The sequence below is a fragment of the Grammomys surdaster genome, unplaced genomic scaffold (genome assembly GCF_004785775.1).
Source record: "Grammomys surdaster isolate TR1022 unplaced genomic scaffold, NIH_TR_1.0 223, whole genome shotgun sequence".
NCBI classification, from domain to species: Eukaryota; Metazoa; Chordata; class Mammalia; order Rodentia; family Muridae; genus Grammomys; species Grammomys surdaster.
Window position 1 is genome coordinate 3,493,192 of NW_021604668.1, and position 26,781 is coordinate 3,519,972.

Sequence of the window (26,781 nt, forward strand, 5' to 3'; positions counted from 1 at the left end):
GAGTAAGGAGAAAGTTAGTTGCAGGATGGTGGCCCGAGACTCAGATGATGTAAAAGTGACGGTGGTCCTGAGGCCTCCAAGTGAGTGGAGGAGGATGGGAGAGGAGTCACATGATAGTACTGGGATTCTGGGGCATCATTCACCCATCCATATGTATTGACACCAGCCATGTGGGGGTACAGGTAAGTGGAAGAAATAGCACTTTTCTTGCTCAGCTTGCATTAGACTGGAAGGGGAGGTCACTGGGGATACTCATTGAATCCAGGGCCACCACCTTCAGGGTGAAACCAATATAAATGGTTGGGAAAGAAGACTGTGAGGCAAGAGGGTACCTAGTGTCTGGGGTTACTGGTGTCTGTCAGGAGCTTGTTTCCTGTGGGAACAGGCCACTGTAGCTAGGAGAATGTAGGCTGAAAACCTGGCTGTCATACTGGCTGATAGTACAGAAATGTCATCCTGCTAGCCAACATAATATATGATGAAAACAGTGAATTGCTGTCCATGGAAATGCTCGTATACATACATTGTAACTTTATCAGCTTCAGTGCACTGCAATAGACCAATCACACACTGGCTCATGATATGCTCCCACCATTACTTGCTGACTATTTTTATTTGTGCTTTTTTTTTCCTTTTTTCTAGGGCTCTAATGTCAGGTTTTATGTAAGTTAAGAAAGCACTTGGCCACTGAGTTACAGTCTCAACTCCTGATTAATAATTTAAAATAATTATTAAATACTTTAGACTCACTCTTAATTACTTTCATGTGACCCTAAAATTTACCTTTCTTCGAGTCCTCGAGTCTGTTATTCAGTTGAATTTTTGTTTCCAATCTGTTTTAAAGGACACGAAGTACAAAACTGCTCCGGCTTATTGACTTAGACTTTTCGTTCACTTTTTCTCTCTTGGACCTACCACCAGTAAATGAGTATGACATGTACATTAGGAACTTTGGGAAAAAGAACACCAAGCAGGTTAGTAAAAGATGTGTTATCTAAGTGATAAAATGAAAGTATGTATAAATGCATGTGCTTTGTGTCTATTCTACAATATTAGAACTGGAAATGGGCTCTGAAGGCAGTAGTCGGGAGAATGTGTGCTTCATAACTTGGTGCTCATAAACTCAAAGGACTAAAGTCTAAGAGAGCCTCTTCGGGAATGGTGAATGATTGGTACAGATGACAGGTGCCTTGTTTCTTTTGTGTTGTTCTGAAAAAAATACCCTGACCAAAGCAACTTAGAGGAGAAAGAATTTTTGCTCACAAGTCCAGGTTACAGTCCATCTTAGCAGACAAAGCTCAGCTGCAGGAAGGAGCCTGAGAGAATTACTCATTTACATCTGCATTCAGAAGAGCAGAACAACAGCTGCATGCGTAGTCATACTAAGTTCATTTTCTCCAGTTTTTATACAGTTCAGGACCCAAGCCCAGGGAATTTCGTCAGCTGTTTTTAGTCAGGATTTTCCCACATCAATGTTTGAAAGTCCCCACAGGCCAATCTTATCCAAACTCCAAGGATGCTTTAATTTTTTAGAAGTTTATTAGTTTTTTAAAAATGTAGTTGCTTTTATTTTTAGTAATGGCAAATTGATCTGAAATTGAAACTAGATGTTAATTCTAAGCTACTTTTGTCTCTAAGGCGTATGTTCAGTACAATGAAGATAATGTTGAGAAAGACATTCAGACTGAAGATATAGAAACCAGGGAAGTATGGACCCAACACCCAGGAGAAGGCACTGTTGTATCTGGAGGTAATCCTAAATGTTGATTGCCTATTCTCTTTATAGTATGTTTTGATTTGTTTTGATTTTATGTAACTCCTTTTACCTGTGTTCTTTTTGATGAGGTCATTAGTATTATATGACTGTGAAAGTACCCTTTCAATATTCCTTTGAAAAAACAAATTAGCTCATGAATGAGATCAGAGCTGTTGAGTCACAGGGATAAGTAAATTGGCCTGAACCCTGGTGTGATCTCTGAGCAGGATTTGCAATGGAGTGGGGAAGATACTGCACTCCAGATACTCACCATATAACTTCACCTGCACCTGCAGGACAGACTCTGCTCTGACTGGCACAGTTTATTCTCATCAGTGTATTTTCATTTTCAAGTGGAGTTTGAAGATGTGTTCCGCCAGTGCAGTTCAGCAGTTGCTAAGACACAGGCGTCTGCAGCTGTTCATATAGAATTTACTTTACTCGTTGACGTTTTAAATTTTTTTTGAAAAGAAATTGTCTATATAGCAAGGAATAGCTTCACCATAAGAAACCTCCAGGGTTTTTTTTTTTTTTTTTTAATTGCTAGTGCCCCGGACCATAAATGTTGAAGATTTCTCAATTTTAGATGCTTGACCTGTAACCTAAAACTCATAGCAAACACACTGGTTTATTTTACTGCATTCCTCATGGCAGCTGAAGAGGATTCAGCTTCTGAACTTACTGTAAAACAGTGTGAAATTGGGAAACAGTTGCAAGTGGATGGAGAGAATGCAGTGCAGTGTTCTGACTTTTCTTCAGGGTTCTCCGTGTCTGTGACACTGCTTGAATGCTGTGATTTATAAAGCTTAACTGTGTTGGAGTCAACTCTGTTGACATAATAACCTTGTATTTTAGGTAGTGAAGAAAAGGACTTCTCTGGTGTCACAGCTGTACCAAAGATCGACACTCCAAGGTTGTCTAGCTTTCTTCGGGCAGCATGCCAGGTACTTTCTGTGTTGTATAGCCTCTTCTGGGTATTAGTGCTCAGGGTTTACTGTGTTGTCCATGTGGCTTAAAATCAGTTCTTTGTTCGCAAGTATTATTTTCTTACAGATCATCTGTTATACAATCATTAAGTCCTAGTTCGCACAACAACACTAGGTAAATATAGATCACTGAAAATTCTGTGGTTTTGGGTTCTATACTGTAATTTCCTACAGTTGAAAATAATAATAAACTCTTAAGCCAAGTATGTTAAGCTGGTGAAGCAAGTGTATACCTGTACAGTATTTGTAAATACTAGACAACTGGCTATGGAAAATTTCAAAGTACATAACCATGAGGCTCCATGAACTGCAGACCTCGCCTCACTCACTTCTTGCTCACTCCCCTTCTCATTGTTTTCCTGATTGTTTTGAAACTGACCCTAATCATCAAAACTTTTACTCTCTATTTCAGTATAAATTTCTGAAACAAAATGATCTTTTGTTGATGTAAAAAAAAAAAACACAGCACCTCAAAGGGAATAAGAAAGTTTATTTTACAGCCAAATATCAGTGACTTTGGCCTGGGCACATGGATTTAGGTTACCCTAAATACCATGTTTTAACATGGTGAACATTTCCACTAAGTTTTTAGTTACAGATCAAGAGAGAATCTTAAATCAAAGCACTTTTCAGATATGTTGTGAGAACAGTGGGTAAGAGGGCTGCAGCAACATGAGGAAGTCTGTGCTGGAGGCCTCAGACACTGCCTGATGACATTCTTAGTCATAAGGACAAGCATAAAGGTGGGCAATGAAAGCTTTCAGGAGGCCTAAAGATAGCCTAAGAGGATTTGTTTGTGGACTTGTAATATTTCAACTCTCCACAATCACAAAGTTCAACACAGGTGTGACCTACTAACATTGGTAATTTCTATTTAGATATGAAATTGGTGTTCTAATCTCTGTGTTCTAATCTCTGTGTTGTCTCGAACTTTTTATATAAACTTAGAATTTAAATATGGAGCAGACATAAACAGCCTAATAATGTTAAGCCTTGACAGGCTGATTTGGGCCAAGCCTCTTTATCAGACAGTATGACTATCTGCCAGTTAGTTTGCCTCAGTGTTACAGAAAGACAGGAGTGGGTAACTTAGAAACAGGATTAGGCTTGACGTATTTGTTATTATTATTAGATCCTGTTTTAGTATAAAGTTCTTGGAACTAGTAAGAAGAGAGTCCTCAGTGCAGTGCAGTGCAGTGCAGTGAAGAGGGAGATGAGCTGGAAACCAGGCAGTGACAGGAACAGGTACAGGAGCCTGCTGCAGTCCTGCTCACGTGGCTTCTGTGGCAGTGACAGGTGAGGGAGCCTGCTGCAGTCCTGCTCACGTGGCTTCTGTGGCAGTGACAGGTGAGGGAGCCTGCCCCAGCCCTGCTTACATGGCTTCTGTGGCAGTGATAGGGACAGGAGCCTGCTTCAGCCCTGCTCATGTGGCTTTTATGCATGGCATGTCTCTGTCCAACCTAAATTCGATTCTGCCAATCCTTGAGTCATGTCTCCTGCTTCCTGTCACCATTTCTGCTAATTCTTAAGTCTCTTCATGTTCTAGAGATGACCTAGTTAGATCCACTGCAGACATTTAATGCTGACTCAGGGCCAGTGAGTGATGGTTGCCTGTGTTTCTCCTTAGCGCCTTGTTTGCTTGAGGGTATTAGATGTCCAGGCTGCCTCCTCCTTTGAAATTTAATTGTATTTAGTGAAGGAAACAACATGTAACAAGAAACAATGGCATACCATGACATTATATTAGTTTGCTGTTATTATGAAAAAAGATGGATTTTTTTAAAAGCTATGGTGTGGTGGAGTCAAGTATTTATTTGTAGAAATGGAATCTACAAAAGGTAATTTTTAACCAAAGTATAGCATGCTGTTAGCATTTTAAGAAATATGGCTTGTCTTTGGGGTGGTTTTTCTTTTTTAAAATGTATTCTTTTACTTTATGTGTATGGGTGTTGCCTGCTTGTATATTTGTGAACCATATGTGTGCCTTCTGGTCCTGCAGAGGCTAGAAGAGACCCTGGACTGGGGTTATAGGCAGTTGTGTGCTACCATGTAGGAGCTGAGACTTGAACCCAGGTCTCTTGGAGGAGAGTGCTCTTCACTACTGAGCTGTCTCTCCAGCCCCAGCTTACTTGTCTTTCATAGGTGGTTGCTGTTTTACTTGAAGAGGACCGTTTGGCAGCTGGACCTAGCTGGATTCCCCGGGCTCAGGACAAAGCTCTGAACATCAGTGACAGCTCCTCTCAACTGAACACAAGCCTGCCGTTTCTCCAGAGTAAGATTTTCTCTGTTATCGGTTTATAGCCAAACACAAACAATTAAATTGGAACACTAGTCATTAATGTTATATAGTTTCAATGTGATGGGGTCTGATGTCTATGAAACAAACACTCAGTGGCTGCAGAATTGCAAATGAATGGTGAGGATTCTTTTCTTAAATGTATATGTTTATGATTTATGATTTTCTTAAGTTAATTAGAGGCCTGACAGCAATTTAGGTTAGTGAAATTATTTAGTAAGTGGAAACTGAGATTTAAGTTTTGTTTGTCTTAAGTCCTGTAATTCTTCTCAGGCAGTTACTCAGGTAATGCACAGCCATGGAAACAGTAAACAAACAAAGTCTGATGTCAGAGTATTTAAATTACTTTAAACAAACTTCGTTTGCAAGGTCAAATTTGAATTTTTATCTCATTTATTTACTTATTTCTGGTTTTTTGAGACATGGTCTCTCTGTGTAGCCCTGGCTGTCCTGGTACCAGCTCAGTAGACCATACTGGCCTCAAATGTGTGGAAATCTGCTGGTCTCTGTCTTCCAAGTGCTGAGATCAAAGCCGTGTGCGACTGCAGCCTGGCCGTTTGTTGTGAGTCGCTGTCTCAGTTGTGTGCTCACATGCCTGTGTCCATTTAATACATCTCTAGCCAAGGTCAGCTTTGTCTTTAACGAATGTAACCCGTGAGGCAGCTGAGCAGTCATGGGTCTGTTGTGTGAAGACTTGGAGGAGTGAGTGGTCCCCAGTGATGCTTCCTTCAAGAGACAGGATGAAAACATGCTGTGGCACCTGTAAAGCCAGAGAGTTGCTGTCTGCATCTGGTTCTAGACACTTCTTTTGCTTTGCCTGCTGTCTTGAGGTTGATTCAAGTACTTTCTTTTAAGAATTAAATACATTGTTATGTTTTCTCATTCTTTAGTGTCTTTTTGTTCATCCTTTAGAAAACTGTAAATCATTGTACTTGCAGTATTCACTGTAAACACTCAGGAGGCAGAAGGAAAGACATGGTGGTCTCAGGAACCTGTGCACAGGGAGTGGTGGCAGAATGAAATAATGTGAATTATGCATATGCCTAGAGTCTTTCATAGCTGTCCAGTGCATGTCTGTTCTTGGAGGATTTATGCATGTAAACAGAGAGGAGGTGTTTTGTTCACTTCCTGCTGTATCTCAGTAAGATGAATATTGAGATAAAAGGAGAGTGAGTCTGGGAAAGAGGGATTCGACACAGGAGGCAGATAGCCTCACTGTGTGCAGTTAGAATTTCATTCGTATTATGTCCCAGTCTCTAGTCAGATACAGTGATGCTTTAGGCCTTCATAGAGCTTCCCATTACTGCTGTCATTGTGAAATGTGTTGAAATGAGGTGCCAGCAGTGGCCTGTTTGTTCATTCATTTGTGGTATCTGTAGTATGCTGGCGTCATTGGAGAGGCTGGGATTCAGCAGCAAGTAGGTAAGACAGAAATACTTCAAACTAGCTAAGCATGTAAACATGGGCTGTTAGTAGAAAGGGTTAAATTCCAAGTAACAATTAAAGACAGAAGACTTCTCAGTATGAGTGTGACCATGAGGAGATGAGAATGTGACCAAGGAAACATTGAGAAGTTTCCTATGAAGGTACCAGGCCTAGGTATACTTTGAACCTCACAAAGTCAAGGTGTCCATGGGGGACAAAGTTAGGGTGGTAATGATGTTCAGATCTCCTGTTGTCCATTAGTTATGCCATGAGTTTCTAAAAATTATTACTCTCAAAATGGGGTCAGAATACAGCAGTCATAAATTTTGTCAGTGTTGGTCTAGTGAGATGACTCATTTGGTAAAGGTAGTTTCTTCCAAGACTGGCTACCTAAGTTCAAGCCCTGGAACATTCAACTCCTGCATGTTGTCCTCTGACACCTACAAATGTCACATGGGCACATGCGCACAGACACACAGATACAAAGACACACAGACAGAGGGGCGGAGGGAGGGAGGAAGAGAAGAGGAGGAGGAGGAGCAAAATAAATAAATATTGAGAGAGAGAAGGTGGGGGAGCCTTGTTGGTGTCACTGAAAACTAGGTCTATGAGGTGACTTAGTGGTCATCACTGTGATGTGTAAGACTGCCAATCTGAGTTCAGCTCATGTAAGACTGGAAGGAGAGAACCAACTCCAGAAGGTTGTCCTCTGACTTGCACACATGTGCTTGCTTCCTCCTAGCATGGCCACATGCATGCACACACACTCACAGCAGAAACCCAGTAACACTGGTGTCAGAGTTTTGCCCATGAGTGGTGAAGGAACACACATAACCATTGTTATTGCTTTTCTGGAGGAGCATTTCAGGCTGTTTGAGGAGGCAGTCCTGAGGGTGTGGCTGTGAGTGAGTGAAGGGGTGAGGAAGGACAACTCTGATCCTCAGGAATTAGTAAGCATGGGCAATGGGTCAGCAGGCATATAGTCTTACTTAGCTAGTACTTCACAGCCATATTAACCCTTTCTTTGTTGGCTACAAAATTCTCACTAGACTATGAGTTACTATCTACTGTTTTTTCAGTTTATCAGCAGTTCTGCTAATGAGAACTGTACAGAAAGCAGCTCTGTCACAGAATTCATTCTTGGAATGCTATACCTGGCTTTGGATTAGTTTTCTGCATGGAGTTCTGAGGGCCATTTTAAAGACAACTAAGGTTCCTAAGAATAGTGTTCTTGTAGCATGCCATGTCAAGAAGGTCCCTCCCTGCAGTCATTTCCAGTGTGGTGCTGAGTTTCTGACTCACACACTTGGTGTGAGGAGCTGCTGGGTGAGAGGAAGTGTGCTGTCCTGGCCTTGGCTGCCCCACAGTCAAGCCACATGGTCACTGTGGACACAGCTGTAGGCATTGATGAAGACTGTGGTGTGGGGTTGAGGATCTAGCTCATTGGGTGTAGTGCTTTCCCAGCATGCATATATCTGGAGTTAAGTTCTTAGCACAGAGTAAACTGTGGTGGTGATGTGTCTGTAATCCCCAAACTAAGGAATGGAGGCAGGAAGATCACAAGTTCAAGGTCGTCCTTACTTGCATAGTAACGTGAGGGAAACCATAGATGTATTGTAACTTGTCTCAGCAACAGTTCAGATCTGATATTTGCTCAGCTTTTAATGAACCATGTGTTTCTCTTCATTGAATTGGAGTTTATGTGGGTATTGCGAAATATTTTAAATGCTAAAGTGAAATATGTTTTTTCTTATCTCCAGGTCGGAAAGTATCCTGCTTGCATGCATCTCGAGTTCAGAAGCAGACTGTGGTCTCTGTTCATGACTTACCTGAAAAGGCTTTTGCCCCATCTCTGGATAGCAGACACCTCCTCTGTGTGTGGGATATTTGGCAGCCTTCAGGGCCCCAGAAGGTTCTGATATGTGAGTCAAAGGTACACTGAGGAGGAGTCCGTGCTTGCTTCTTGGAGGGTCCCAGAGAGAGGGTACAGAGATAACAGAATGAGTGTGTGAGAATGAGTGTGTGTGAGTGTCTGACACTGAGCATACCAAAGAGAGGGAAAGCGATAACAGAGTGAGTGTTTAAGTAGTGTCCTGTTTCTAGTGACTTTTGTCACACAGGTGACAAAACTCGTTAGTTCTGACTATAGAAATTTGTGGTTCAACAGGTTATTTCAGACTGAAAATCAAAGGGTTATCATGCAGGAGCCTCAGTCACCTGTAAACTAGCAAATGAACATAGCTATAGGCTTAATAAAAGCATGGTCAAGATGGCCACAAGGCCAGGATATTTGGATCATGCTAATTAGGGCCTGATACTTTGAGATGTCTTAATATTCTTAATATTCTTGTGATTTCCTCTTCATCTTTTTCTTCCTTTTTTTTTTTTTTAAATCTAACAGGAAGCATGTAACCTAGACTGGGCTTGAATTCTCTACATAGTTGAAGATGGCCTTGAACTTCTGCTCTCCTGCCTCTACCTCTCGAGTGCAGGGCTTATAGAAACGCCCCACCATGCCTTGTACAATTTCTTAAAGTTGCATGTAGTGAGTGCCTTTGTCACTTACTCAGATTCTTCTGCTTTCCATGTGACTCTGGTCCTGCCACCGTCGGGGCCACCGGCATCTTCCCTTTCGTATCACTTCATTTTTTGTTGGGAGGGACTATGCCTTGATGGTGTGTACCCACATGGATACTAGATGCCTTAACGTGATCATATTCCTACAGAATGGATTTTCTTATTCTACTGTCCATGTGAAAAGACCCACACTTGGGCAGTTGACTTCTATTTATATGCACAAATCTGTGTTCTACTTAACAGTATCCTGGGAGGACCTTCATGTGTCAGTCCATACTTAGTTTCTGTGGCTGTGCCTACTCTAGATTGTAGACATTAACTTTCTGTGATTGACTTTTCAGGTCACGTGCTGCTGCTTTAGCCCTTTGAAAGCATTTCTGCTGTTTGCGGGAACAGTACATGGCTCTGTGGTTGTATGGGACTTAAGAGAAGACTCCAGGATACACCATTATGTGAGACTGAGCAATTGTCTCTGGGCTTTCAGGACCCCAACATTCTCCACTGGTTAGTGTTCTCTGTCTGCCCTCTAGAAAACCCTTGACAGATCTGAGAACTGAAGATACTTTATAAAGAGACCTGTGATCTGATGGGGGCATCAGAAAGGTTCACTGTCTGGCTAGTGGGTTGTGGGTTGTGACCACTTTGGGGATTGACCAACTCTTTCACAGGGGTCATATAGCTGACATCCTACATATCAGATATTTATACTATGAGTCATAACAGCATCAAAATTCCACTTATGAAGTAGCAACAAAAATAACTTTTTAGTCAGAGGTCACTACGACATGAGGAACTGTATTAAAGGTCCACATCATTAGAAAGGTTGAGAACCACTGCTGTAGGCCCAATGAGAGACTTTGTCTCAAAAAACAAAACAAAATACCCAACCAAAGAAACCAACAGCAACAAAACAAAACATGGAGAATGATCAAGGAAGACACCTGATGTCTGTCTCTGGTCTCCACAAGTACATACTTGCATGTGTATGTGTACCTACTCACACATGTACAAACACATGAACACACACACACACACACACACTCAGAGAGCACACATTTCCCACCCAGATGACTTCCTCTGGTGCTATGGCCTTCATTGATTGGCCTCTTTCTTAGGATCTGAAGTCCCGCTGGCTGAGAGATAAGGCATGGACCTTGTCTGACTCACTCTTTTCCCCAGTCTCCATCCCTGTCCTGTTGAACCTGAAGAGTACATTCCACTACTTCGGCACCAAAGGCCACCAATCTGTTTTCTGTCATTATTCTGTCCCCAGTCTGCTCTGTCTAGATGTGGGAGGACGAGAACCACACATGTCACTTGAGGCTTTTCACTGCTGAGAGTTGCAGAGTGACTCCCCCAGCTGCTTGCTGCCCTCTTGCACACGGTGCCAACTGTGGCTCTGTACCTCCCCAGCACTGAGGCCGTCGGGTATTGCTAACTCGCAATCTCAGTAAGCATTTAGTTTGACTTTTGTGGTTTCAGTTTGCACACAGAAGAACTGATGATCCCAAGCTCATCTCCACGGGCTTGTTTATTAACTGAACATCCGTCCTTGTTGGTTATGCTGGTTTAAGTATCTGCTCATTTTTTATTGGATTGTTTTCTTAAGTTTATGTGTTTGTTTTGTGAGAGAATGTTTAATTATGGAGTCTGGTTGTCTTAAGCTTACAGCAATGCTCTTACCTCAGCCTCTCAAGTGGTGAGATTACAGGCATGTTTGTGCCTGGCCACGTTTATTTTACTCAACTAAAAGTCACAGAGATTGGGTTGCTCCCCATGTTTTCTCGACCTTTTGTTATTTTAGGGTTTACATCTAGGTCTGGTGTGCATGATGAGAGGCCTTATTCCACAGGTTTACTTTTTATATATGGATCTCCCATTGACATTTTCATTCCTGGTCACCATCTCACTGTACGTGTGGTTCTCATCAGTTTGATTATATGTCTCAGCCTGCATCTGTTTTCCATCCTTCTTGCTCCTAATCATCACTGAACTTTCCGTTGTCCCTGTAGTTTGTACCTTTTTTAGAAAGTTCTATAATTGGAATAAAGTGGAATAAGCCCTTTCAGATTGGGTAAGGGTAAATGTGTAAGTTTTCATCATGGTTCTTAGTGGCCTAACAGTCAAATAATTTTTTCTTTTAAATTCTTAAAATAACAAAAATACAAAAAATAAAAACAAATGTTATGGATAAACTTATCAGCTTACTTCTTGAAAGAGTAATTTTATAATTATTTGTGTACAGGTTTTTGTACAAACTTGTTTTTAACCTCCTCTGGGTAAATAGCAAATATAAAGGCTAATCCTGGTGTTGAACTTGACAAGATGTAAAATTACTTTCAAGATAATCCTGGAGGCATGCTAAATAGAGATTATCTAGACTAGGTTAGCCTCTGGGCCTGTCTGTGAGAGATATCTTGTTGGTTGAGATGGGAAGACTGTGGATGGTAAGATACGTTGCATTGTGTACATGAGAGAACAGTGCTCTCTCTCTCTGCTCCCTGACTGCATGGGCCCGGCGTGCAGGAACCCATGCTGCTGCGGCCCGGTGTGCAGGAACCCATGCTGCTGCAGCTTCCTTGATGTGATGGACTCACTCCTGGGAATGTGTGCCAAATTAACCCTTTCTTTCTTTAGTTACATTTATCAGATATTTTGTCAGAGTAACATGTAAAGCTACCAAGTCAGCTAAAGAATCAGATTCCTGGATTGATCAGTGAAAAAGTGTCGACTGTTTTAGAAAGTGACCACACCATCTGCATTCCTACAGGCAATCAATGACACCCGCTGCTACTCAGTACCCTCACCAGCCTTCAGCATGACCACTCATGTAGGAGTGGGTCATTCTGATGGGTTAAAGTAGCTGCTTACAGTGACTTACATGTCCCCTGTGACACTTGCTGCAGACTTGTCTTTCTATATGCTCAGATGCTATTTGTGTGTCTTCTTTGGTAAAGCACCTGTTAAAGTCTTTGTCCCATCTTAAAAATTGCTTGTTTTCTGGTAGCTGAGTTATTGATAAAAGGTTTTTATGAGAGAAGGGGTTTTTTGAGTGTTTCTCCTATTCTGTAATTCTTCTCTTGTAACTATGTGTTTTTTAAAAGTACCTCTCCAAGCACTTTTACCATCGCAGATATGTTTCTTCTCTGTACTATATTTATATCTGTGCTTTACACATAAAAAGAGCAAGCCACTTTTCATTTCTGTAGTAACCAATTTTTGCCCTTTTGGAGAGATACTGTTGCCATGGAGAGTATTTGCAATGATAGGTAGCATATGGATTTTGATGCTATTATAAAAGCTATCTTTCTTCAAACAGAGAAAAGAACATGCAAAATTTGTTACATGACTCGGGCTCCAAGTTTTCTTTACTGTTGCTGTAATAAAATACCCCAGGAATTACATCTAAAAGAAGAAAATACTTATTTGAATCACAATCCAGGTTCTAGGCCACTGTAGCAAGGAAGCTACAGTGTCAGGGACTGGTTACATGATGTCCACAGTCAGAGGAAGAGAGCAGCAGAGGCATCCCACAGCTCAGCCTTGTCTCCTGAAGTGTAGGGCTCAGCCCAGCGAATGGGCTCAGCCGAGTGAATGGTACCCACTTTCTTCAGGCTGGTAATCAAGGTAGTCTCCCATAGGCCAGCCTGACCTGGGTCATCCTCATTGAGACTCTCATGAGATTGTAGATTGTGTTGACAGTTAACACTAACCATCACATGACCCAAATGATACCTTTTAAAACATGGCATTTTCCAACTGCTAATTCACATGAATCTAGCCATGTTTTCAAAGCTCTAAAGTTCTAAACCATACATGATTTTGGCCCGAGACTAATGGGGCCTCCTCTTACTTCAGATGCTTCTTTTCTATAAAGTGATACAGCACTTGCTATAATTCAGACATGTTCTCTTTGTAGTTTATGTCATTTCTAGATGACTGTATGACGTGTGAGTAGCTGTTGTGCCCAGGGTTGAGGGAACAGTGACAGGAAAAGTCTGTTCATGCACAGCACAGGACAGTTGTTCTTCCGTGTATTTCTAGTCATGGCTGTTGGGTCCACAGATGAGTACAGGGGGCTGAGTGCATGTAAAGTGCCCGATGAAACTACTCCCTTGGCTCCCTTTTGCTGTCTAAGTATCATCAGCAGAACTCAGGAGTGTGAAACTATGGAGCTTCTGTAAGGAAGGGAACTGGCTCTTATGCGCGGATCCTTCACATCCCAATTTCTCCCTTGGGAGTTCTGTAATGTCTCCTCATTGTGTTTTCATTTGCTTTTTCCTGAGTTCAATACAACTCATTTTTTTTTTCAATTTCTATGTGGGGTTTGATTTCAGGTGTTTTTTGTTTGTTGTTTAAGTACATTTCTAAAAGCAGTCCACAGAGATGTTGTTCTGTTAGATGACTGTCTTCTACTTTGTGCTTTCTCAGGGATGGAGTGAGGCAGTGGGAGAATAGTCACACCTGAGAGTGCTTTGATTTTTGTAATTTCTTCCAGCTATAGCTGTGTATGGGATTTGAATCTCCGACTCCCAGACATTCTGTAGGAGAGCTCTTTCTATCCATTTGTGGGCGACAGTGCTTGTGCTGGTAGTGGCTGTCCTGTTTGAGAGAGCTTGGCCTCATGCTCTGGCTGGCACTGCTGTGTTCCCTGGCTCTGCTGTCCCTTTCTCTTACAAGTTGCCCATGAGCAGCACTTCCCAAAGTCCCTCTTGTATGCCCCTCTTTTCCCAGCCTTTTTGGAGGATGCTGACCCCGGAATCATGTCCTCTTTCTGGAGTGGTGCTTGAGTTTCTCATCCTCACAGTGCTTTTGGTCATGGAGTAGTTTGACTTCCTTCCTAACCCTGTACACGTATTCCTCAGGGACATAATAGCTTTTTAATGGCACAAGCTTTGGTATTCATTTCTTGTTTTTCCTCTTCAAGTTTTTTGAGGTTGTAGTCTCTGATTGCTAGAGACGCTGAAAATCATGGCCATGGATCTTGGTGTGTGGCCTACATTAGTCTTGTGACTTGAGAGATTCAGGTCTCCAGACCTGGAAGCATCCCTGTATCTTGCTATGTATAATGCTGATTTCATTGCTAAGATGTGAGACTTACAGTGGGTGCTGTGGTCTTTCTTCCCTAGATGGGGTCCTCACATCGGTGAACCACCAAAGCCCTCTGCAAGCCATAGAGCCGGTTGCCACGTCTGCCTATAAGAAACAGAGCTTTGTGCTTTCGCCCTTCTCTACTCAAGAAGGTACACGATCTCTTGCCCATACAATCCCCTCTGCAATAGGTGTGCCAAGTGCTGTACTTACTAAAGCCACTTTTCCTTATTTTGTTTCTGCTTTCATTAGAAATGGCAGGCTTGTCATTTCACATCGCTTCCCTGGATGAGACTGGGGTTCTCAATGTGTGGGTAAGTAGGAAGTGTGGGGCCACACAGCCATGCATACAGCGGAGTGAACCCACAGTGGGAGGAGAGTGGCACCTGTCCTGGGGAATAGGTCAGGGACAGAACACAGTCACAAGGCAGTAAGGCCCTCCCTCTTCTGTGAAGGGGTATGAAATTCCCTGGCCTTTGGCTTTTTGGAATTTGTAAGGAAGACTATAACAAGACATCAATGCTAGAGGATATGTTAGGACTTATACAGAGAGCTACTAATGAGGTTACTGAGTGGGGAGAATACTAAAATAAAATAATAAATTTAAGTCACTAGTTCTAAAGCAAATGATTATGAAGCAGTTATATTTTTTAGGATCTAATATAGCATGTTATTTTATTAAAGCTATACTTTGTATAGATTGTTTCATAGTTATAAAATGTATCAGTATTCATTTTTTCAATATTCTGTTTTTAGGTGGTTGTTGAATTACCAAAAGCAGATATCTCAGGTTCAATGAGTGATTTAGGTAACTATTGAAGTAAAAATTAATATTAATTATTGTTTGCTAAAATGAATAGAGATTAAAGATACAAACACCTGCTTTGAAAAATAAGTAATTGGCAACCTGAAAAAAAAAACAGAAGTCAGAGTTGTATGTTGTATGCTTTATCAGCTATTGGATGGACATCTCATTAGCTGGAGTGATTGAATGGTGTCTAACTCCATGATCCTTTCTGTAGGTGTCGTAGCTCTGCTCATAGTTGGCATTCTTTCTACCCTGGGTTACCTCAAGGCGACTGTTGTCTTTCTTTTTCAGTGTATTTTAGCTTTCCATGGCATAAGTCTTCCTTCATTTGGAGCTTCCTTCTGTGGCTCTGGACTTACCTAGTATGCACGAGTGCACTAAGTGTGGCTGTCCTCAGGCCACCTGCAATGGGAATGGGAGTGCTCCCATGTAGAGCAAGAGAGATGGGGAAACATACTAGGGTCTCCTGTGGTTTTCTGTTTTCAGACCATTTGGTATGGCTTTCAGTTCCAGGAGGCCTCAGACAATTCAGTCCCATTAGATCCTGTGGTCTAGTTTGTCTGCATTTTAAAGTCAGCTTTCTTACTCTGAATTCCCAATCCTTACTCTGATTCTCTAATGGAAAAGTCTCCTCTCATCTTACTTGTGTGAAAGGTGTATCCCCAAGATTTACACTGGCCTCACTCCAGGTCCCCAGATCCAGAAGAAGGTTCCTCACCAAGCAAATGGCTGGTCCCTTCTTGTTGAAGTTCCATTCAAATCAGGTTTACTATGGCTGTGATTGAGACCAGGCTAGCCTGATCTGTAGATCTGTCACCTCTGTGACAACGTCAGTACTGTGTGATGGTTATAAGAGACAGGCCATGGAGTAGGCTTGAAGCTGCCTTTTCTAGCAGTGTGTTGAATATATTCCTACATACTTTTACTTCAACTGCACTCAAGGTTCTGGATAGTACTTTGCCTAGAAATTGGGTTTCAACATATATAGATCTCGAATTCTTCCCTCTGCAGGGAAGAATATACCAAAGGGAGAATAGCATTAGGACAGATATTTGGTAGAGAATCTGAGGAGAGCAAAGGAAGAAATGGGAAATAAAGCCAGGCCTGGGAGCTGGAGTGCCATGATGTTTGAGTAGAAGTCAGAGAAGCTGATGAAGAGAAACTAAAACTGGAGGAGTTTGGGACACTTGTGGCCATTCAGCAAAACCTGGATGTTTTCCAAGGATGACTTTGAATGACAGTTGCCTTGGGTGTTTACAGCTCTGGGTTTGGCATTTTAACTTAGTATTCAGTACATATGATACCTGCTATTCTCACTAGTCTGAAAATGTGGGGGTATCTGGATCATGGCCCAATAGATTTCTGATAATGACCTGTAAATTCTTGACTCTCTTCTTTAGTCAAAGCACAGGTACCTCAACTAGACTTAGAGGGAGTCCTGCCTGTGATTTATATTTTGGCATTCCTTCTGGTTATAGATACTTAAATAAAGAAGAATGAATCCAGACAACTGTAGATAGGTTTTGGTTTAGCTTACATTAAGAGGTGTGCATGTTTCTTGTTTGTCTGATTCTAGGTCTGATACCTGGAGGGAGGATCAAGTTGGTACACAGTACTGTAATCCAGTTGGGCAACAGGTGAGACTTCCTCTGGGGATTAAACACCTCCTTCATCCCTGAAAGACTTTGCTCTGTCTTTGCGGACCCAGTTTCTTACATTCAGTTTTTGCTATGTGAATAATTAGTGATAAGCCAATATAACAAACATAGTTTTTAGATATAGACCTAATATGCATTCATAAAACGTTTTTAGCTTATAAATTAATACTACTTGACTGGATTTCATCCAGTTTTAATTTAGACTTAAAAATTAGTTCAACTTGACCAAATTAAGTTTTAGGAACTGGAAACACTGAAATAAACATTATTCATAAATTTACACGTCTAGCTAGGCACACCTGTAATCCTAGCATTTGGCAGATAGAAGCAGGAGGATCAAGAGTTCAAGTCTATCCTTGACTATACAGTGAGTGAGACCAGCTTGGGCCATATGAGAACCTGTCTCAAATAAAAAATTAACAGAAATACCAACAAACAAACTAAACTGTATTTCTGCTTTTACTTGTAGATCTTAATATGAAGTACAGATTCTTAAGGAATGTTCCAGTATTAGTAGTGTTTATATATTCCATATTGTTTTCCAAAGACATATATATTACTATATACTCAAAGATATATATGTATATATGTATCTACATATATATGTGTATATACACACACACACACACACATATATATATATTCCTATACTAAAAGCTGACAGTTAACTACCTTTGAAAAATCTTTGTGTCTGTGACCTCTTCATTACACAGAATACAGTGAATACAAGTATGCTTAGACATTTCAAATCAACTTACTTGACTGAAATATAGTTATGAAAGTGAGTCAGTTAAAGTCATAAGATATGTTACAGAGCCCAACGTGCGTGCTAGTCAGGTTATTCCCTGCCCTCATGCACATCACACATCTACTGATCTTCTGTAAGACTCTTCTCTCTACTGTAGACTTTCTCACTTCACTCCATGCATTATATTTATAGTTTTAATTGTAATTTCCTCCAGGAATTAACAGTGTACTCTTCCAGGACTTAATTATATACCCTTTATAGTGAAATAGCTAATGTGTTTGATGCCATGTTTTCTCTCAAAACTCATAGCTGTGTTTTTGCAAGATCTGTGGTAAAGGAGGAGTAGAGGCAGACTGGATTATAGTGAGAGTCCTAACTCAGTAGCCTCCCCTACCTGGGGTAAACTGGGGTGGCAGCCCAGACTGACACACCAGGTCTTTGTCCCCTCTTCTGCCAGTTGTGGACTATAGATGTCCTGAGTGCAGTAGCCATTTTGTCCTCAGTGATCCCAACAAGCATGCCAGTGAAGAAGAACATTCCTTATGTGTGTATGTGTTGGTAGCATGAGCATAGGCATGTGGGAGCTTGAAGGAGCGGATTGGTTGGCCCAGAACAAAATGGGAACTTTTTAGAAAGTGATATGTGGTGTTTCAAATAATAACTACCCATAGGCTCAAATACTTGAATGTTTAGTCATCAGGGAGTGGAATTATTTGAGAAGGATTTGGAGATGTGGCCTTGTTGGAGGAAGTATGTCACTAGGGGTAGGCTCTGAGATTACAAAAGTCCATGCCAGGCCCAGTGTCTTTCTCTCTACCTGCTGTCTGTGAGTCAGGATGTAAAGATCTGAGCTACTGCTTCAGCATCACGTCTGTCTGTTTCCTTCCATGTTGATCATGCACAAATCTTCTAAAACTGTCAGCAAGCCTCCAGTTAAAAGCTCCCTTTAATAAAAGTTGCTGTGGTCATGATTTCTCCTCACAGCAATAGAACATTGACTAAAACATAATAACTGGGATTGATCCTTAAAAGATCAAAGCTTGGTAAAGGCGACATAGTTCTAAGGCAAAATGTGCTTGTACTTAGAGACCCCTGCCAGTGTGATGTCAAGAAAGATGGGATGAGTTGGGGCTGGTCTTGACTTGTCGGCTTCTGTGGTGACTTCTAGACAATGGCTTGGAGCAGGCAGGTCTTACTCTGAAGCAGTTTCCACTGTTATTTATGTGACACAGGATAATTAGCTTGGACAAACATGAGTTGGGAATATAGGAAGAGAGACTGGAGTCAAGGAAACCAATTTAGAGATCACTATAGCAGCCGGTATGAAAAACAACATGGGTGTGGAGAACCAGATGTGAATTGAAGAGTAGAAGTGGAACTTGGGTTTCAGCCAGGTTATTAGGCCTTAACCGTAGCCTGTGGCTCAAGTCCTGTGCAATCTTAGATGCACTGGGCTTGCCCCAGTTATAGACCTAAAACTGAGACCCCTGCACAGGACTCTAGAATTCATTACCCCTTTAGTATGAGGGAAATGTAGAAAGTTTCACCCCTAGTTGAGGGAAAATGGGTGCTTGGAAGAACTTGAAACCTCAAGCTAGATGTGGGCTCAAGAATCTGCAAGTTTGGGACCTTGAGACATGAGGGCAGCTGCCTGGTGGGAAGCTGGGGATTATGGAATTTCAACAAGACATCTGCAAAAGATGAGTTCACACGCTCACCTGCTGGAAGCAAGGGGAAATGGTGCATCTTATAAGAACTGCCATCACCGTGCAGCTCATTGGTCAGTACTGACTCACCTCGTCTCAGTATCAGACCTGTTGGCATGTTTAGAAGCAACATTGTCATTTCCAAAATTTCCACCAGTGAGTGGTTAGATAGTAAATCCAACATGGTTGATAAAAGGATCAGTAACAAAATGGTGGATCTGCAGAACTGATCAAGCATGTAATACCAGAAAAGGAACAAGAAGCAGAATAGCTGAAACCATGGATGTACTATGATAGAAAGGACTCCTCACTGGAGGCAGAGTGATAGCAGTGGGTCCTCATTGGAGGATGTGTGATAGGAGTGGCTCCTCATTGGAGGCAGCGTGATAGCAGTGGGTCCTCATTGGCTGGAGTATGGCAGAGCTAAGCGAGTTTAGGACATTGTCATCTTCTGGGTTTTGTAAAAGTCTTGTGTTCATCTCTGCTATTTATTTTTCAGTCTTTCTCATAAAGATAGTGAACTGTGGGGGTCCACACAAACACTGAGTGTCAGATTCCTGCCTTCAGATCCTAATCACTTCGTAGTTGGCACCGACATGGTTAGTAATAATTTACATTTCATCCTTTCTACCAAGAGTTACCTGATAAATACTGTTATATCAGATTAACTTACTGTTTGCTTTTGTTATAATATCTGAAAATTGTTTTTCGAATATTGTCTTGTCCAGTCTTATGTCTAATCTTTGGCCATTCTTGGTGTTCTTGTAACAATTAGGGACTTATAAGCCACAGTACCAGGCAAGATTGGAGAGTATCTCCTAAGGTGTTCAAACCTCAGCAGCATGGTGTCAGACCAATAAAAGTTAACGTGATTGATTTTTCACCATTTGAAGAAACAGTATTCTTGGTAAGAAAGTCACTTTTCGGTGATATTATTTACCTATTGGGGCAATATGACATTGCAATTCAGTAGAAAATTTAGACAGTTCTGGTTTCTTAGTAGTCTACAAATTAATCATTAGTTAGACCTCAGTGATCTAAAAATGAGACACAGGGTGCTAGTAACAGAAAACTAAATCAGATTGACTCAGAAATTTTAACTCTCTTAAGAAATACTTTGTTTGGTTGCAGGGTACTTAGAATTTGAAAGGAAGATACCCATGGTCAACCAGCTCTCATGGCAACTAATCTAGTCCCACAGAACAGTCATCATTCCTTTCTGAGTCCACAAGCCCCTGCCCTGAGCACCGTTATTTTGAGGACTAAGTCTCTCTAGCACATGAATCAGCAGGGACAAACTTCATTCAGACCATATTCAATGGTTTACCGTCTGCCTTCTTAAGTGCAGTCTCAGCATATACAGACTTTGAACACCTCCTGCAGAGAAGCCAGTTTTCAGTACTTGAGACTCTGTGTCTGAGTCAAGTTGCAAATCCAGACATCCTGTTCAGAGATTATTCAGCTTCACTCTTGCCCCTCTTTCCAGTATGATTTTGTTATTTATATGAGATTAGGGTTTAAAATGTGTCTGTGTTGGTATTTTACTTTAGAATTCGATTCTAGTTGAATATTATTTATTGTTTCAGAATTTTATACAAGTGTATCTTTTTTTGAGTATGAGAAGGATTAAAGAGTAAGGAAGAATCAATCCTCTCTTTCTAGGTTAATAATTTGATCTTTCACTAAACCACCTAAGTTTTATTTTATGAAAATTTTAATCCAAAGGGAACACATAACCATGCTGTCACTACAGATACAACTGTTTAAGGGGGCGACCCTGCACCTGTGGAGCCAACCTCGCACCTGTGCTGCAGCCAGTGGCACTCAACTGTTAACATGCGTTTTACATTTCAAATGGGTGCACTGATGGCTGCTGTCTGGTCGCATGCACTCACTGTTTGTGAGGATAGGGGCTGGTGTCTGGTCCAGAGTGAGCGCTCACTCACTGTGAAGATAGGTTTTATTTTTTATTTTTATTTTTGTTATGTTTTAGTTACTTACTTTACATCCTGCTCACTGCTCCCCTCCCACTCACCCTCTTCCACAACCCTTCCTCTGTCACCCTCCCCTCTGAGCAGGTGGGGCACCCCTGAGTATTCCCCTACTCTGGCATTTCAAGTGTGAGGATAGGTTTAATGATATGTCTCTATATTCAGAAAACAAGAGCAAGCCAAAATGTTACTGTACAAACAAGGAAAGCTAACACTCTGAAAACTTTTCCTGGGTGTGAAGATCTAATTTAAAAGAAAGGACAATAGGGTTTCTACATCCCAATTGCAGGCTGGCTGTTCGGATGGAAGCATCAGGCTGCACCAGCTGACGTCTGAGAGGCCCATTATGCAGTGGGACAACAGCACCAGTGGCCATGCTGTTACTAGTCTGCAGTGGTCCCCGACAAGGCCTGCTGTGTTCCTGGTCCAGGATGATGCATCTAGGATCTATGTCTGGGATCTTCTTGAGAATGACCTGGGTCCTGTGGCCCAGCAGCCCATCTCTCCAGACAAGTGAGTACAGGCCAGTCACCCTCGTCTTTGCTCTTCTTAAATCACAGGTTTAAGTTTACATTTGACATCACGTTTATATGTATTATATAGTCAAAAATACTTTTTAACAGTAGTTTTAGTTTGTAGTCAAATCAAAATATACAGAGTTCCTATATGTCCTTGGACCCCCAGATGTGCACCCCTTGCTGCCAAGATCTCCAGCCAAGTGTGCTCTGCTTCAGTTTTCCCATACTGGCATGTCATCTATTTTACACTGGTGTCATTCTTACTGATCATTAAGTAATATTATGAAAATCACTTTAAAATGTAGTTGTCTTATATCTAGCATCAGATAACACAGTGGACAGGAGAGTAGTGTAGTAGTCCCCATCACTGTCATTCTGGAAGAAACAGTTCCTGTGAGTATCTTGCAGATTCAACATGTGTGATCTACAGCTTATTCCTTCAGGGTTTCTCAAGCATGACAGGACATAAGAAGCATAAGTCATGGAGTCAATAGTCCCCAAGCCCTCTTCCCACTGCATGTGGATGAAACCTGCTGATGGGAATTTCAGAACATTTAAATTGTCACTGATTCTTGTTTAAAAACTTTTTAGCATTTATTTATTTATTTATGTGTGTGCACAGTTGTACGTGCTTTGGTGCTCATGTGGAGGTGAGATGACAACTTGTGGGATTGTGTTCTCTGCTTCTACCATGTAGGAATCAGGAATAGAACTTGGGTCATCAGGCTTGGTAGCAAGAACTGTTACTACCTGAGCCGTCTTGCTGGCCTGTTGTTAATACTTTGAAATAATTCTTTGCCTTTGTTCTTTTATTTATAAAAGATATCATTCAGAAGGGTTCTCAAAAAAGAACCATATATATAGTCTCCTACATTTTGTTCTTGGTGTTGTATAACCAATAAGGTGAACGTGGGTGCCAGGGACTTGAGATCTTTTTTTTTTTATTGAAAATAGTTTTTTAATACAATCTATTCTTATTACAGTTTCCTTCCCCCAACTTCTCTGTGACTCGATCCACCTCCTGATCCACACTCTTTTTTTCTCTCATTAGAATACAAACAGGCAACAACAATAATAATACTAATAATAATGATACATAAGGTAAAAACAGACAAACAAGAATAAGACAAAACCAAACAATTGGAGAGAGCCAAAGGAAAAAGACAAGAAACATACAGATGCTGAGACACATATTCTCACAGAAAACCCATAAGATAATATGTAGACAAAAGATCTGTAAGGATAATAATAATAATAAAAAAAGCCCAGACAAAGTATTGTGAGACCAAAACAATAGGCAAAAAAACAAAACCAAAAAATCCATTGGGTTTGTTGTGTGCTTTCCGTCTGCTGCTGGGCGTGGCCCCGACTTAATTATGGGTTATGTACCTAGTAGGACTGACTCTGTTGGAGAAAACGAATTCCTCCTGTGAGTGAACGTGAGCTGGAGATAGTGTCTGGCTATGTGGTTTTGTGTCCGCTTCCTCTCCTAGCCCTGGAACCTCTTCTGGCTTAGTCCATGCAGTCCTGTGGGTGCTGCCACAATCTGAGTTCACATATGCTTCAGGCTTCTTGTGCCCAAAAGGCTGTGTTTCTTTGGTGTCATCCATCCCCTCTGGCTCTTAGAATTTTTCTGCTTCCTCTTCTACAGGCTTCCCTGAGCCCTGAGGGAAGGGATTTGATGGAGACATCCCACTTAGGACTGAGTGTTCCAGCATCCTTAACTTTCTGCACATTGTTCAATTTTGAGTCCCTGTATTTGTTCCCATCTCCTGCAGGAGGGAGCTTCTCTGATGATGGCTGAGCAGGACACTGATCTGTGGTATAGCAGAGTGTCATTAGGAGGTTTTTTCCTTGCTATGCTCCTTTGGGAGAATGGTAGGTAGTATGTGGGTTTTCCCTGGATCTCTAGCCTATCTAGTTTCAGGTTCTTGGTTATCTAGGCAGTGTCAGGGACAGGCTCCAATCATGGAATAAGTCTTCATTCCAATCGTAATGTGGTTACTCCCACAACATTTGTGCCAGTATTACACCAGTATATCTTGCAGGCAGGTCTCCATTATGGATTGCAAGGTTTGTAGCTGGGCCCGTGTTTGTATTTCTCCTCTGGTAGGGTTCAGAGTACCTTCTAGTACTGTGAACACTGAGTCAGTAGGGTGAAGACTCTAGATGGGCACCAGTTTGACTTCTACATGTCCAGTGAGTTATATTGGTGTTGTCTTGAGCAGTAGGGCCTTGCCATCAGCTTGAGAAGAACAACTAACAGCCTTGGCAAAGGTCTGGATTGTTTGGAGGTTTCTATGGAGCCCCTTTGGCCAACAGCTTGATTAGATGTAACCCATTCCTGGTACTGGAGGCTTTATTTGGTGTCAAGACTTGTCTAGTTGAGCTTTGTCTCCCCCTTTATTTGGTGATTGCAGTTTATATTTCTTTTATGTATGTATATATTTTTAAAAAGTTTCTACTATATTAAGTTTCCACATGATTTCTCAAGTGGACCTTCGCTTTCGATATCCCCCACATCCCCTCCCTTATCCCTTCTTCCCTCCTTGGTTGATCAGCTCAACTGAAATTTAGGAAGAAATTACATTGCTTTTTGAAAAGGAGGGAGGAGTACAAAAGTGACCAAAAGCACATTAAATGTTTGATAGAATGTAAAGAATATATTAAGATTTGAAAGAAATAAGAATCACATTTTTTATTTCTAGTGATGGGTAAATTGGTATTATTTTAACTAAATCTCTATCAGTAGAACTATCTGTGGTGGCAGGTATGTAATCCTGGCTCTTGAGAATCTGAGCCAGGAGGATTACAAGGTTGAATCCAGCTTGGGCTCATAGGGAATTCCTGACCAAGGAAACAAAAATTATATCACCATCTGAGCATGGTAGCTCATGCCTGTCACCCCAGTACATGGGAGACTTAAGCGGGGAGATCCTCTAATCACTCAGGGATTAGAGAACAGTCTGTGCAGCATAGGAACTCTGATCAGAAACTTAAAAAACCAGTCAATCACTCACTCCAGCCTGTGGGTCACATATAAACACATCTGTCTAGTCTGTCAAGAGTCCTGGGGAGGCCATGGTAGAAGGATCAGAGACTTTCTGCTGGTCTGAAGGATCTGAGTGTGGACAAGCTTCCCTTCAGATTGTATTTCTGAAACTTGCTACTAGAGGAGGCAAGGGTGGAGTTGTGTGACTGCCTAGCATGGTAGGGCAATGGCATGCAGAGGGCACACGGGCCAACACATGATGGAATGGGCTGCTCACAGCAGGGTACTGCTGCGGAGGGCCTGGGGCTCAGGGAAGGCCTCAGCTGGAGAATGGATTTGTGGGCTTTGGCATTTATTCATCTGTGGTTGAGATTGATGGCCTGAGATACTGGGAAACCCCCACACTAGAGATCATCCCACTGCCTGTGGTTGGGAGGCCTGCTGAGCAGTTTGAAGGCCCCGTTATTGGAAGATATTGGTTCCCAAGGGCAGGGAGGAACATTAGATGGTGGGGTGGGAGTGGAGGTGTTATCCTTCTGTGGAGCGGTAGAAGGCATTTGCAGCTACACATTCTATGAGCTGTCTTCATGAATCTGCCAGTCAGCATCCCTGAGACGTAGAAAACTGTGTTCAACAGGCTTTCATATGCTTATTTTTGTTCTAGTATTTTGTTTTAACACTTTTTAGTCCCTCTTCTTTTTCATATGTCCCTTGAATATGAATGTTTACTCTGGTAACAGAAAGTCAGATACTTATATACTGACTTCCCAGTTCATGTTCTCTCTCGCCTACAGGCTTGTGGCCATGACTATCGTGGGGGAACCTGAGAAGACCAGTGGTAGCTTTGTGGCCCTGGTGTTGGCCAGGACCTCTGGCACAGTCGACATCCAGAACCTGAAGAGGCGGTGGACCACCCCAGCAGTAGATGAGCATAGCCAGCTGCGTCTGCTTCTTCAGAAGTGAAGACTTAGTGTCAGGAGAATGATGGGTACATGAGACTTGATTACAGATGGATCCCTTAACTCTGTGTTTATGTGATTTTGTGTACATAGAATATGTATATTCTGTACATAATTTGTTTTAGAAGAACAGTACTTTGGTATTCCCAGGAAATAAATCACTATTTTTAATGGAAACAGTGAACATTTAGTGTATACTAAACTTCAAAGGGAATATCGAGTGATGTCCAGAAAGCTCTTCCAAGAGTGTTTCCAGTTATTTTTGGAACAATTTAAAAATACTGTCACATTTATTACTGGATTTTAAACAGTCTACTATGAAAAAGTACTTTAATGGACTATTTTCTTAGCCATGCATAACATGATGTATATATATCTGAAGTAAGAGGAATTGCTCATTTTGGAGGTGACCTCCACCAGCCTTCTATTTTTAAGGTTTTTATGAACACCAGCTTTGGTATGCTTTGAATGGCACTCATAGAATTGAGTCAGACACATTTTCCTGCTTGATTTAGTGTGAAAACCATCCTCATATAGAAATAATACAAGTAAATAAATTTTCTTGAGCGTGGAGTAGTAGGGACTTACTAATTCATTTGTGCTGTTGTTACAGTTTGTAAGCACCAGTTCACAACTTTCATTTTGTTTACACAGTTTTGTTTCTCACTGATGGAGATGCTAGGAGTCCAGGGCTGGGACTCCAGGGTTGGGAGTCCAGGGCTGGGAGTCCAGGGCTAGGAGTCCAGGGCTAGGAGTCCAGGGCTAGGAGTCCAGGGCTGGGAGTCCAAGGTTCTGCTTAGGCTGTTGTCAGCCTCCAAGATGGCACTGTGCAGCCATGTCCTTTCTTGGCAAAGGCGAAGGACAGACCGAAGGCGCTGGTGTGCTCCTTTGCCCCCTGTAACCAATCCATTCATGCTGGCCCACCATCTCCTAATACCGTTGCCTTGTGGCTCAAGTGCCAGTTTGTGATTGGAAGGCCACATGTATCAAGCCACACAGTAGAGTCTGAGGAGGAGCTCGTGGGAAAACTCCTGGGTCTTGCCAGTAGACCTGTAGGGAACACAGGCAGCGTATTTAAAGCTCCTTCTGCAGTTTCCCAGCCAGATCTGCAATGTCTTGGACTTGGACAGGGGCTAGAAAATTCTGCTGCCTGTCTCTGATCTCATGGGGACACAGTCTTATTTCCCAGAGACTGTATGCTCTGACATTCTCCTTCAGTTCTCGTGTAACTACCCCAGCATCTCACTCATCCTTGTGTAACTACCCCAGC

At 41.8% G+C, this 26,781-nt stretch overlaps 1 protein-coding gene across 3 annotated transcripts in view; it reads left to right on the forward strand.

The window, feature by feature from the left end:
* Positions 1 to 26,084, forward strand: part of Wdr60 (WD repeat domain 60) — a 49,294-nt gene extending 23,210 nt beyond the window's left edge. For all 3 annotated transcript variants that reach the window (XM_028773195.1, XM_028773196.1, XM_028773197.1), the window contains 14 exons: positions 845 to 974; positions 1,639 to 1,750; positions 2,612 to 2,700; positions 4,885 to 5,014; positions 8,224 to 8,396; positions 9,382 to 9,544; positions 14,170 to 14,283; positions 14,384 to 14,445; positions 14,888 to 14,939; positions 16,516 to 16,576; positions 19,551 to 19,650; positions 19,827 to 19,958; positions 21,332 to 21,555; positions 25,347 to 26,084. In XM_028773195.1, the coding sequence (XP_028629028.1) occupies positions 845 to 974; positions 1,639 to 1,750; positions 2,612 to 2,700; positions 4,885 to 5,014; positions 8,224 to 8,396; positions 9,382 to 9,544; positions 14,170 to 14,283; positions 14,384 to 14,445; positions 14,888 to 14,939; positions 16,516 to 16,576; positions 19,551 to 19,650; positions 19,827 to 19,958; positions 21,332 to 21,555; positions 25,347 to 25,515 (1,711 nt within the window). In that variant the 3' untranslated portion in view covers positions 25,516 to 26,084. The remainder of the gene's footprint in view (positions 1 to 844; positions 975 to 1,638; positions 1,751 to 2,611; positions 2,701 to 4,884; positions 5,015 to 8,223; positions 8,397 to 9,381; positions 9,545 to 14,169; positions 14,284 to 14,383; positions 14,446 to 14,887; positions 14,940 to 16,515; positions 16,577 to 19,550; positions 19,651 to 19,826; positions 19,959 to 21,331; positions 21,556 to 25,346) is intronic.
* The last annotated feature ends 697 nt before the right edge of the window (positions 26,085 to 26,781 follow it).